Genomic DNA, 11,632 nt, shown 5'->3' with positions numbered 1-11,632 from the left:
GGCCGCCGCCTCCCCGCCCGCTCCCGCCTCAGCCTCCGCCTCTGGCCCAGGCGCCCGCTCCGCCATCCCCCCCTCCCTGGTTACCAGCCTCCCCCGTTGTTAGGAGCCCGGCAGGAAGTGGCGCGCATCTTCCGCGCCGCCGGGAAAATTCTCACGGACTCTCATTGCCTTGCAGCGTCAAAAGAAGACCGAAAGCGGAAATTGCGCATGCGCACAACAGGCACATGCAACCACCCGTTTTCTGCTTTTCTGTTAAAACTTTCTAACTTCGTAGAGACGGAGGGAGGGGCTGAAGGTCTGAGGGTAACCCCGGGAAGAGCCAATTGAACCCGTAGACCTTGGGGAGTGAGGAGCTCCTTCCTCCACACCTTTATCCTGAAAGCATGCTGGAGATGATAAGGTAAGGGTGGGAGCTGTCAGGTGAAGGTATAGGTAAGGCCTGGGTCTGACCTCTCAGACTGGATTTGGAGAGCCCTTGAAAAGCGTGCCACCAGGCTTTAAAGGGGCAGGGATGCCACACTGCCAGAGAGAAGAGGAGGGAAGGGAAGGCAGCCCCAAGCCGGGAAACTTTTATTTGCTGTACATTCGAAGGTCATATCATACTTTTCACACCAGTCCAAGTCTGTGCCCATGTGTCCACTCAGGCTCAACTCTGGCCTCGCTGTTGTCGCTGCGAATTATCTTCCTCTTCTTCCTGTCCCTCAGGTGGTGGTGGGGATGGCTCCTCTTGTCCTGAAGAGGATGCCAGGAGCTCCCCGGTGGATGCTGCCAGGCGGAAGACCACCGGGATTTGGGCCAGGGCTGGGTTGGTCTCCTGCAGGCCCTGGATCCACTTGGCCAGTGTAGCCTGGTCGTGGGCCCCCGCCATGCATATGGCAAAGATAGGGCCTTCCTCCACTGTTGGGAGAGACAGGCCCTCAGTTTGTGCAGTGGGGACTGGAGCAGTCCCCCATCTCATGTCTACAGCCCTTCCAGGCCAAAGGTGGGAGCTTTAGGTTCCCTTTTGCCTTTGCACAAGATATATACTCTTCCTAGGCTGCCCATCCCATGCTTCACTTGGGTGATGCCTTCTGGTTCTTCAAGATTCTACCAGAAAGTTCTCCCAACTCCCCAACTGAGGCTGGGTGGTGTGCTCCTCCCCTGAGACCCTAAGAATATAAGCTGCTTTTCCCCCCAAAGGCCCTGTCCTGGTCAGACTCCATGGCCAGTAGAGGTGCTCCATGACAGGGCCGACAGGCCTGGAACCCCTGGGTGTGTGTGCGCATGCACACGCATGTGCTTGGATATCTGCTGGGTCTCAGTCTGGACCCCACCCCTCAACCCCAGAAGTCACAGCTCATCCAGTGCGGTGTTTGGAGTCCTGCTTATCCCAGTTTTTACCTTCATTGATGTCAAACTCGTAATCATCCCAGCCACTTCTCCCATATTCCAGGTCCAGCTGCATCGGGTAGTAGAGGTTCCATTCCTCTGGAATCTCCTCTGCTTCCTACCCCGGGGTGGTGGTGGTGAGATGCAGGCAGGGTCAGAGGCCCTGCCTCTGATCTTGCAGCCACCTACAGCTTGCCCCCTACCATCACCAGGAACTGCCCCCTTCCCACATTCCGTGAGCCCTCACAAGCCCTCAGGGCAGTGCCAGCCCCCTCCCACCCCCACTTGTGCTTTGGGCCCTCACCCTCTCCTCGGGGGGCAGCAAGTCAGCTCTGAGGATGTGGTAATAGACACATTTGTTGCGGAGCCACAGGGAGAAGGGGCCCTCGACGAAGATAGGTCGGGCTGGGTTGTGGCGGGCCAGTGCTGCCTGCTGATCAGGACTCTGGATTCCTGGTATGGAAACATGCCCGGGGGCCCTGGCTGAGGGTCTCTGTCCAGAGGCCCAGGGAGTCCACCCAGCAGGCCCGGTAAGAAACCAGCTGCCCCATGTACAGGGCCTTACCTACGATGTGCGGCTCGGTGGGATCCGCTGTACCTGTGGAGTCTTTGGATGAAGGCATCTGCAGGCAAGAGCAGGGGTGGAAGCTGGTGACCCCCAGCCCCCAAAGAGGAGCCAGGGAGAGAGAAATGGGGAAGGGGGATCCCAGCGAATCTGGAGCCCATCTACTGGGCCTCATACATGTCACTCAAGCCTACCCCGTCCTTGCATCTATCCAGTTCAGCATCATAGCTGCCAACGTTTAAGATGTTCACATAGCAGGAACCTTGGAGCCCGCTCACCTGTGTTAAAATCTGAGCTCTGCCAAAACTGTATGACTTTGACCAAGTCATTGTGCCTCAGTTTCTCCAATTCAAATGGGGATTATAACAACACTTAATTGAGATGGTTTTAAACCACTGACAATGCCTGGCACATAGTTAGTGCTTAGTGCTTGTGAAATTTAGAAAAGAAAAAATTACACACACAGAATACCCCAGAAAGGAGACACAAGAAGCAGGTCACAGTGTTTTCCTCTATAGAGGACAGGGAGGGAAGGAATAACTTTTTTTACCTTCTTAATTTTACATTCTGAATGTTCAAAAATTAAATGAAATTTAATTTTTAAAAAAATGCAGATACGCTCTGATCGAAACATCTGAGAGTGGACAGCTGCTGGCACACACATCATCCATCATTTCAGGTTAAAAGTAACAGATGGATCAATGGGTCCAAACACAGAATGGACCCCCAACCATAGTATTAAGTGAAATCAGCAAAAGGCAAGATGCAGAATGTGTGTGATGCTCTGCCACTGGAGAAACACTTTTAAAAGTATACTTTTTGGGGTGGTAAAAGTGTATGTTTTGCTTCTGGGCCCTTTTACTGGACAATATATTTATACTGACTTTTTGTTTAACACTGGATTTTTTTTTTTTTTTAACATTTGATCGTATGTTTATCTCTCATGCTATTAATCTCTAATGGTTCTTATTAGCAGGAATACATGCACTTATTTGACTTGCCCATCAGCATACATAAATAGTTTTGACATTACCAATAATCGTAATGCTATGGGATTAAGTTCAGGATTTCTCTGCAGATCTTGTTTGTTAGAATACAGGCCATACCACTAAGGTTGGGCAGTCAGATGACAGTAACTCAAAAGGACTTTCTCACTGGTTATGCTATCAATTAGACATTTAGCCACATCCATTTGTGTACAATTTTGGTGGGTTTTTCTTATTTTTTTAATACACAAAACATAGTTTAATAAAAGCTAATCCATATTAAATAAACCCACATCTCTCTTCCATTCCTGTTTTTTCTACCCCAGCTCCTCTGCCCAGAGATGATGATTTCTATAAATTTCTGACTTTGCATTGTTTATTTTTGTGAAAATAGGCAAATAGGTATATGCAGTTTTATTTCCCCTCCCTTCTCACACTGAAGGTAGCTGACTGTACCACCGTGTGTACTTCATCCTTTTGCTTGTTTCTGTCACTAATCTTTAAGGTGCCACAGTCTACATGCACTTGTTGAATATGTAGATTGTTTCCATTCTAAATCTTGGTAGCATTAGTGGTCATTTACCATAGCTTCAGGCTCTCTGTTTGTATTTTTCATAATGAGATGGGGAAATAGAATATTTAAATACAAAGGATATATGTGCAAAAAAAGTATCTACTTGTAAACACATGGCGTCTCTCTGGAAGGGGACACAGATGTGATCACCTCTGGGGGAGATGGGGTTGAAAGGCCAGGAGACGAGGGAACTCTTTACTGTATGTTCTTGTGTACTGTTTGGCTTTTTAATGCATTACTTTAAAAAATGAAGCAATGAGTTAAAAACTACCCTGCAATATGTTGCTACACTCAAGGCCAAGTCTCCATCTTCTCTCACCTGGACATTACATCACCCACTACCTTACCCCCTCTGTCCTTCCCCTACCATCCAGCACCACCCACACGGCCACTAGAGGGTACTTTCAAAATCACGACTCCTTCCAGAAACATGGCTTCCCCCCATCCCTCCTCTTGGCTCTCTCCTCACCAAAAGGTTCAAAACTCCGTCCTCCATGCTGCTTCTCTTCAATCCCAACTTGCACCAAAGGAAGCTCAGCATCTTCCTCTACCCTCCAAGCCCTGGCTTATGTTGCTCCCTCTGCCCGGAATACTCGCCTCGCCTCTCCTTTCCTGCCTGAGCCCAGCTTACCTTCTCCTCCAGGAAGCCCTCCCCACTCCCTGCCTCTTCTGGGCTACCATGGCCCCCAGTGCTTCTGCACCTCAGAACCAGTGGCTCTGTCTGTTATCCGGCATCCGCCTCCAGACAAGTGCTACGAGGGGCTCTCCTTGGATCCCCCATGTGGCCTGGCGTGAGTGGGGCCCTCAGGAGAGGACATGAGGGGGTATGGAATATTTCATCCAGTCGTTCAACAGCTGCTGAGTGTCAGCTTTGTGCCAGATTCTGTGCTGAGCCTTGGGTGACACGGGGAACTGAGTCATACTGAATAAGTGACCAAGCTCAGTACAGGGCAGGGGTGGTTAGGAAGGGGACTGAAAGAATGTGAAGTCCTGGGGAAGAGTGTTCCTGGCTAAGGGAACAGTGAGCACAAAGTGTACAGGCCTAGGAGGGAACTGGCACAGATCACTCAACAGAAAGGAAGACAGATGCCTGGAGTATAGTGCATGTGGGGAGTGGACTAGAAGCAGAGGGCAGAGGTCAAGCTGCAGTGAGGAATGAGGGCCATAGGAATCCAGTGAAGGGCTCAGTCCAGAATCATGGTCTTTTGGGCTGAGTGAAGGGGGCTCCAACCCACAGTGGCAGCTGAGGGTGTAGATAGGGGCGGATACCTGGTAGACGGTGACCCTGGCGCTGAGGTCGGGTTCCATGTGCCGCAGGCCCAACCTGGCCAGGTCCACGGGGTCCTGGGGTAGGTCCTGGGGCATGGGGAAGGGGTTGACATTCTTGAAGCCGGAGAACCACAGCCTCATGCGCACGAACTTGAGCATGGGATAGCTTTTGCGCCCAAATATCTGAAGCAGCAGGAACTCCGTCTCCTTGTTGGGCATTACCCCTGTGCAAGGCAGATGGCAGCACAGCCTCAGGGAGGGGGCACAGAAGGGAGATGTGAGGGATGGGAGCCAGCAGAGGGGTCCAGGACCAAGAAACGTGGGGAGGGCCAGATTGAAAAAACCAGAGACAGAATTGAAGTCAGAGAATTGATGGTAGAGAAGGAGGAAAGAAATCAGAATTTAAAGGAAAAATTAGAGGGATAGAAGAAAGAGATGAGAGACAGAGAGAATGAGAGAGAGGGGGAGGAGGTGCAGGCCAGAGAGGGAGGAGACAGAGCCACGGAGCTATAGAGGGGCCCAGACCCGAGAAGGGGACAGCCACGCCCCTGCCCCGAGCCTTCTGGCCTCACCGTGGTTCTCCATCTGCTCCAGGATGGCAATCCCGCACTCCTGCTGCCGTGGGTAGTGGATGAAGATTTTCTGAAAGATGCTGCGAGGCCTGAAGACGTCCTTGGGGAAGATGTCCAGCAGCAAGTTGTAGACGGCCAGGTCCTGCTCGACGCCGTACTCTCGCATCTTGCGCAGGGCCAGGTAGATGAAGTCAACGTGGCCCCGCTTGTGCACGTTGTGCTGCCCGAAGTTCTGCATGGCCTGCACAAAGCTAGCCTTGTCCCGCGCTCCATCCGGTGCCTGCCTGAACAGCTCCTCGTGGGGTGCCAGCGCCCTGGCCGGCCGCCGCGGGGGCTCAGGTGGGTGAGGCACCAGAGATGAATCAGATTTGTGGGTGGTTGAGCTGCAGTGGAGGCCCCTCAGGGCCTGGGGGGACACCTGGGGACAGAGAACTATTGCTGGAATCTGGCACTTCCCAGTGCCCCTAGGGGATTGCTGGGCTGGCTCTTTTCTGGGAAAAGTGCCAATGGACATCCCTAAGGGCCTCTGAGGAAGCTTGCTGTGGTCACAAACCCAAGGTCAGGCACCATTACAGACAGAAAACAACGGTGAAACCCCCACGGAGGCAGCTGGGCAACATCTACTACAAGAGCACACACGCCCCTTCTGCACTCCTGCTTCTGGTATTTAAATATGCCCGCTCTAAACACACCTACACCAAATGAGTTTTGTGCACCCGCTGTGTCTGTGGAAATGGCCCCAAGGTGCATTGGTAAAGAAATGATAAAGCAAATGGCCGTGAGCTTAGACAAAGCACCTGCTGCTGTAAAAGTCACTGAAGAGGTCTCGTGTGATTTGAGGTGAGCTTCGAAGTATACTGTTAAATGAAAAAGCAGGGTGTGAAACAGTATAGGTTCCCATGTGTGTAAAAATCCCAAACTTCCATATAATAGATCCTCATTGTTTGGGAATTCCGTATTTGCAAAGTTGCCTACTTGTTAAAATGTACTTGTAATCCCCAAATCAGTACTCCCTCATGGCACATTCCCAGTCATTTGAGGACACGTGCAGTTGAGTCCCCTGAGGTTGAACGAGGGGATGCCTTCTTGTTTCAGCTCTCACACTGTCAACCAGTGTCCTTTTAGAGGCTTATTTAGTGCATGTTCCTTGCATCTTTTTGTTGGTGATTTTGCTATGGAAAATGGCCCCTAGCGTGCTAGGGAAGTGCTGCCTAGGGTTCCTGTGTGCAAGAAGGCTCTGCTGTTGCTTACAGAAAAAATACATGTGGCTGATAAGCTTCATTCGGGAATGAGTTAATAATGCTATTGGCTATGAGTTCAATGTTAGTGAATCAACAATATATTAAATAAAGTGTCTAAACAGAAACACACATACAATAAGGTTATGTATTGATTGGTTGAGGAAAATGACCAGAGGTTCGCAGGAACCCTGGGAGCAAAGGTTTAGTAATCGCTATTTCAGTGCATGCAGCAACTTTGTAGACCATAACTACTGCAAGTGATGAGAATTGAGTGTAAGTATATATAATTTTGCTTCTATGAAATATCTCTGGGAAGAAATAGAGTAAGTGGGTAATATCTCTTGCCTCTAGATAAGGGAGCTGAGTGGTAGCAGAACAGGACAGATGCTTGTCATGATGTCGCATAAGAACTTTTTGAATTTTAAATTATATTGCCCACTGTACCTAACTGTATTACCTATTCAAAAGATAAATTTCGAAAACTGAGTTAAAAAAAGATAATGCAGATTTTGGAGTCAGCAGGAGTCTCAGCTTGATTGTCCTCTGCCAGGTGACACCCACATTCCACTTTACTGCTCAGGCCTCAGTTTCCCCATCTGTTATGATGGCATCTCCCTTGGGTTAAGGAGGTCTTGCTTCCAGAGGGAGGAGTGCATGCTGCAGGGAGCAGACCAGATCTCTCTAGAACAGAAGTCAGCAAACTATGGCCTGTGGGCAAATCCAGCCAGCTGCCTGCATTTTCTAATAAAGTTTTATTGGAACACAGCCATGCTCATTGATTGTTTCTGGCTTGGGGCTGCTCTGCACTACAGTGGCAGAGTTGAGTAGCTGTGACAGAGACTGTGTGGCCCACAAAGCCAAAAATATTTACTGTCTGACCCTTTACGAAAAAAATGTGCCAACCCTTGCTCTAGATGGTACACTAACAATCTCATTAAATTTTAATTTAACTGAATGTTTAAATTAGAATGGTTATACATTCCAATAAGGCATCTTAAAAAATATACAGCTAATAAGAGCTAATATTTACTGAATATTCTTATGTTCCATGTGTTGTTGAGCACTTACTGTACCCATGTTACTGAGGCCCGGGGGGTGAAGTGGGATGCCTGGTGTCACATAGCTGCAGAGCGGCAGAGCTGGGACTGGAGTCTCTGCTCTGCTGCCCCCAACAGCTATCCTGAAGTCCCACTCAGATAAGGCAATGTTTAAAAAAAAAAAAAAAAAAGTGCTCATTTAAAGTGAAAGTGTAGGCAACTAATACTCCAGGTGGTATGTGCATAAGGCAAACATCAGAAAGGAAGCTCTAGAATATCCAAAAGAAGGGGAGGACCCTCCCCCCAAAGGATACAATGTAATGAAATGTACAGCGCAGGGCCTGGCACAAAAGAAGGGCTCACTCAGGGAGCTATTAATATTATCAGCACTGTCATCGTCATTGCTTTTGCAGTCTATGGTCATTGATCGGCTTGGGCCATCTAGTCACTTTGGGTAAAGGATGGAAGTTCTATTTTCTGCCTACATCTTTACAAGGAGATGTAGACTCCTACATACCCAGAGTCACCACCCAAATCTGCTTAGCTCATACATTCTTATTTTCAAATTCAACTCCTTCATACATGTGGGACCAGCACTTTTTAAAATGAGTAAGAGACATTCAGTTGGCCCCTTAGAGCAGACAGGCCAGCCCAGATCCCCCAGAGCTGGCTTCACTGGGTGGGTTATGAGGGTTTGGGAGCAAACTCCAAACCTGCCTCCCTCCACCCCGATGACTTCTTGGCTGGCGGTTACCTGAGAGAAGGGGCGTCCTGCGAGGGTGGTGCCACAGATGCCTCCCCAGCCCCGAGACAGGCGCCGGGCCAGCAGGTTGGCCTGGGTCCAGCTCATGCCTCTGCAAGTTGGACAATCACCTGGCCAAGAGAGAAAGAGACAGCATCAACCTGGCACCCTGCCTACTAACAGAGATGAGACCCCTCCTTTAGGCGGAGACCCCATTCCAGACTTCATGGCTGGCTAACTCACCAGCTCCGCTGGTTTCTCATCCACAAGATAGAGCTTAAATGATTGTTACAACCAAGACTCCCTGTTCTGCTGGGCCAGAGCCTCCACTATCTAGAAGAATGTCCTCCAGTAATAGTCCCTGTCTCTACTGGGTCATTCTTTTCATTTTTTAAACAACTTTATTCACATACCATACAGTTCACCCTTTTAAAGTGTAAAATTCAATGTGTTTTTCTTTTTTTTTTTTAGTACATTCAGAGAATTGTAATCTAATTTTAGAATGTTTTAGAACACATTAGCTATCACTCTCATTTCCCCTCATCCTCAATGCTGGGCAACCAGTAATGTACCATTTCTACAAATTTGCTTACTCTGGGTATTTCATATAAATGCAGTCATATGATATGTGTTCTTTTGTGGCTAGTATCTTTCACATAGCATGTTTTCGAAGTTTATCCATATCGTAGCATGTATCAGACCTCATTCCTTTTAATTGCCAAAAAAATTCCATTGTATGGATATAACGTTTTATTTATCCGTTCATCAATTGATGGACATTTGGGTTGTTCCTACTTTTTTACGATTATGACTAATGCTGCTATGAATACTCATGTAGAAGTTTTTGTGTGAACATGTGCTTACACTTCTCTTGGGTATAGACTTAGAAGTCATACTGCTGGGAATATGTTTAACATTTTGAGGAGACCCTGGAACTGTTTTCCAAAGTGGCTGCACCATTTCACATTCCCACCAGCAATGTATAAAGGTTCCAGTTTTTCCACATACTTATTATTGTCTTGCCCATACTTATTGTCTTTTTATTACAGATATCCTAGTGAGTGTGAAGTGGCATCTCCTTGTGGTTTAGATTTGCATTTCCCCAATGATTAATGATGCTAAACATCTTTTCATGTGCTTATTGGCCATTGTATATCTTCGCTGGAGAAATGTCTATTTAGATCCTTTGTCCATTTTTAAAATTGGGTTATTTCTCTTTTCATTATTGATGATATGTGTGCTGATGGAACTAAGTATTTATCGCCAGCCTTGAACTCCAGCCTCCATACCTGCCACTTTGCGTATACCCAGCTATCAAACTTAATTTGCTCCAAATTGATATCCCTGCTTAAACTTGTTCCTCCCCATCCTAACCAATGGCCCCACCATTCGTAGTCATTCAGGCCACAAATCTAAGAGTCACTGCTGTGTACACTATGTCCCTTACTCCCCCATTTAATCCATCAAGTAGGCCTGATGACTGATTACTTCCAAATCTATCCCAAATGCACCGATTTTTTTCCATCTGCAGGTGACCACCCTAATCCATGACCTCTTTCCCAGACCCCCACTTCTCTTCTTCCTTGCCTCCAGTCAGTTCTTCCCACCTTGGCCTTTAAAATGTGAACTAAATTCAATATTTTCTGCCTAAAATTGCTAATGGTATATCACACCTAAGATAAAATCGGACAGAGTCTACACCTCCAAATTCAACTCTTATCACTGGCAGCTCCATCTACACTTCCTTAAACAAGATATGTTTATTCTAGTCCCAGAGCCTTTGTATTTGCGTTTCCTTCTGTTTGGAAATTTCTTCACCCAGATCCGTCCATATTTGTTTCTGGTCATTCAGGTTTAAATACAAACGGGGCCTTCTTTGACTGCTGCCCCACTTCCTATCTAAAGTTCCTATCACTCTGGTAAATGGATTTTTAACAAATACTACTGGAATCAGCTGTTCTCTTTATTTCTGACTTGTTCAATGTCTGGCTCGTCTTCCCAGGAGGAGGGGGATTTTTGTCTGTCTTCCTCATTGCTGTGTCTCCAGCACCTGGGACAGTGCCTGGTATGTGGTAGTGCCTAACAAGTATCAGTGGAATGGGAAGAAGAGCTAAATTTCTACAAAACGTCTATAATCTATAAATCTGAACAAATCTGAACCCCGTAGTGTATCTATAGGAGCTCCGAGGCTGGCTGCCAGGATTCTTGGGAGAAATGGGCAAACGAGGGTTCGAATTGCAGCCTAGCTACCGACCTGCGGTGTGACCTCGCGAGAGGGCCTTAACCTCTCGGAGCCTCAGCTGTCCCGTTTGCAAAATGGGAGATTAAGGACGTGAGGAGGCGGGTACACTGAGGGAGGCCTTTACCCGAACGTCCCGCCTTGCACCCTAAGAGGTCACGGTGCCCTGGCCCTGCAGCAGGTCTCTCTGGGGCCACTCCCGCGCTGCCGGCTCAGAACGGGCAGCCCCGGGGCCCTGCAGTTTGTGCTCGCCTCCCCACGCACGACCTACCTACTCAAGCGGGCGGCCGCGGACTCCTGGCCGGCTGCATCTGGTCGCTGGGCGCTGCCATGTTGCCCGGAGATTTTCCAGGTCATGGGCCGCCAAATCGAGGAGACAGCAAATCAAGAACGCCAGTTTAAGGAGGTCCCGCCCCAAAGAGAGGAGCACCAATAGCAAGATGGAACGACCTCGGTGCCGCCTTGTAACGAGCCAGGCCCCACCCCTAACGAGGCAAGCCGCAACCCCGACCTGGGAATTAAGGAGTAAAGCCTGGGAGGAAGTGACTGCATCGTTCTCGGCGGGTGGGGGGACGGGGGAAGTTCGCGTGAGTCCAGCTAGCTGCCCCAGTTTTTCCACCTGAAATGTGGGAATAAAATATTAAGGGTGGCAATACCCACCAAGTGTGTGAGAAATGCTGTGTCTGGGTCCCTGAATTTGTACTTCTCCATTATGTGCGGCAGGTCCGTGATCCTCGGGTAATCCTTTTGCCTTCTGGCATGGTGACTGTAGAGATTGTGCATCTGGTATCCACCCCAATGGCTGTAGGGGCTAGGCAGTGGGGCAGAGGAGGTACCTGGGGCCTGGACGTGGCCAACGCGCAATGACTAGCCTCGCCCGTCCCTATGGCGCCCCGCTCGGGTGGTTCAGCCTCCTGACTCCGCTTTGCGCCAGATGAGCGTCTAGGCGCTCTGCCCGCGCGTGTTCCATAGCCTCGGGCGGGCCTGTGAACGCCTTGGACTCCCGCGAACGCCTTCAGGTAGCATGAGGGCCGGCCGG

The 11,632-nt window shown here is 49.0% G+C and overlaps 2 protein-coding genes across 2 annotated transcripts in view; both read right to left on the bottom strand.

Annotated features, from left to right (window-relative positions):
- Nucleotides 1–190, bottom strand: part of ZNF653 (zinc finger protein 653) — a 16,003-nt gene extending 15,813 nt beyond the window's left edge. Inside the window, 1 exon segment of the mRNA XM_025040060.1 lies at nucleotides 3–190. Coding sequence (XP_024895828.1) covers nucleotides 3–66 — 64 coding nt within the window. The 5' untranslated portion in view covers nucleotides 67–190.
- Nucleotides 191–539: 349 nt separating this feature from the next.
- Nucleotides 540–11,016, bottom strand: ECSIT (ECSIT signalling integrator). The gene is made up of 8 exons (XM_006905840.3): nucleotides 10,865–11,016; nucleotides 8,367–8,485; nucleotides 5,335–5,752; nucleotides 4,763–4,986; nucleotides 1,934–1,991; nucleotides 1,673–1,821; nucleotides 1,381–1,486; nucleotides 540–897 (listed from the first exon to the last, which is right to left on the bottom strand). The coding sequence occupies exons 2-8, from the start codon at nucleotides 8,460–8,462 to the stop codon at nucleotides 647–649; spliced, it is 1,302 nt and encodes a 433-aa protein (XP_006905902.1). The 5' UTR covers nucleotides 8,463–8,485; nucleotides 10,865–11,016; the 3' UTR covers nucleotides 540–646.
- Nucleotides 11,017–11,632: the final 616 nt, after the last annotated feature.

Source organism: Pteropus alecto, unplaced genomic scaffold, assembly GCF_000325575.1.
Source record: "Pteropus alecto unplaced genomic scaffold, ASM32557v1 scaffold761, whole genome shotgun sequence".
Lineage (NCBI taxonomy): Eukaryota > Metazoa > Chordata > Mammalia > Chiroptera > Pteropodidae > Pteropus > Pteropus alecto.
This window is presented reverse-complemented; position numbering and strand designations above follow the sequence as displayed.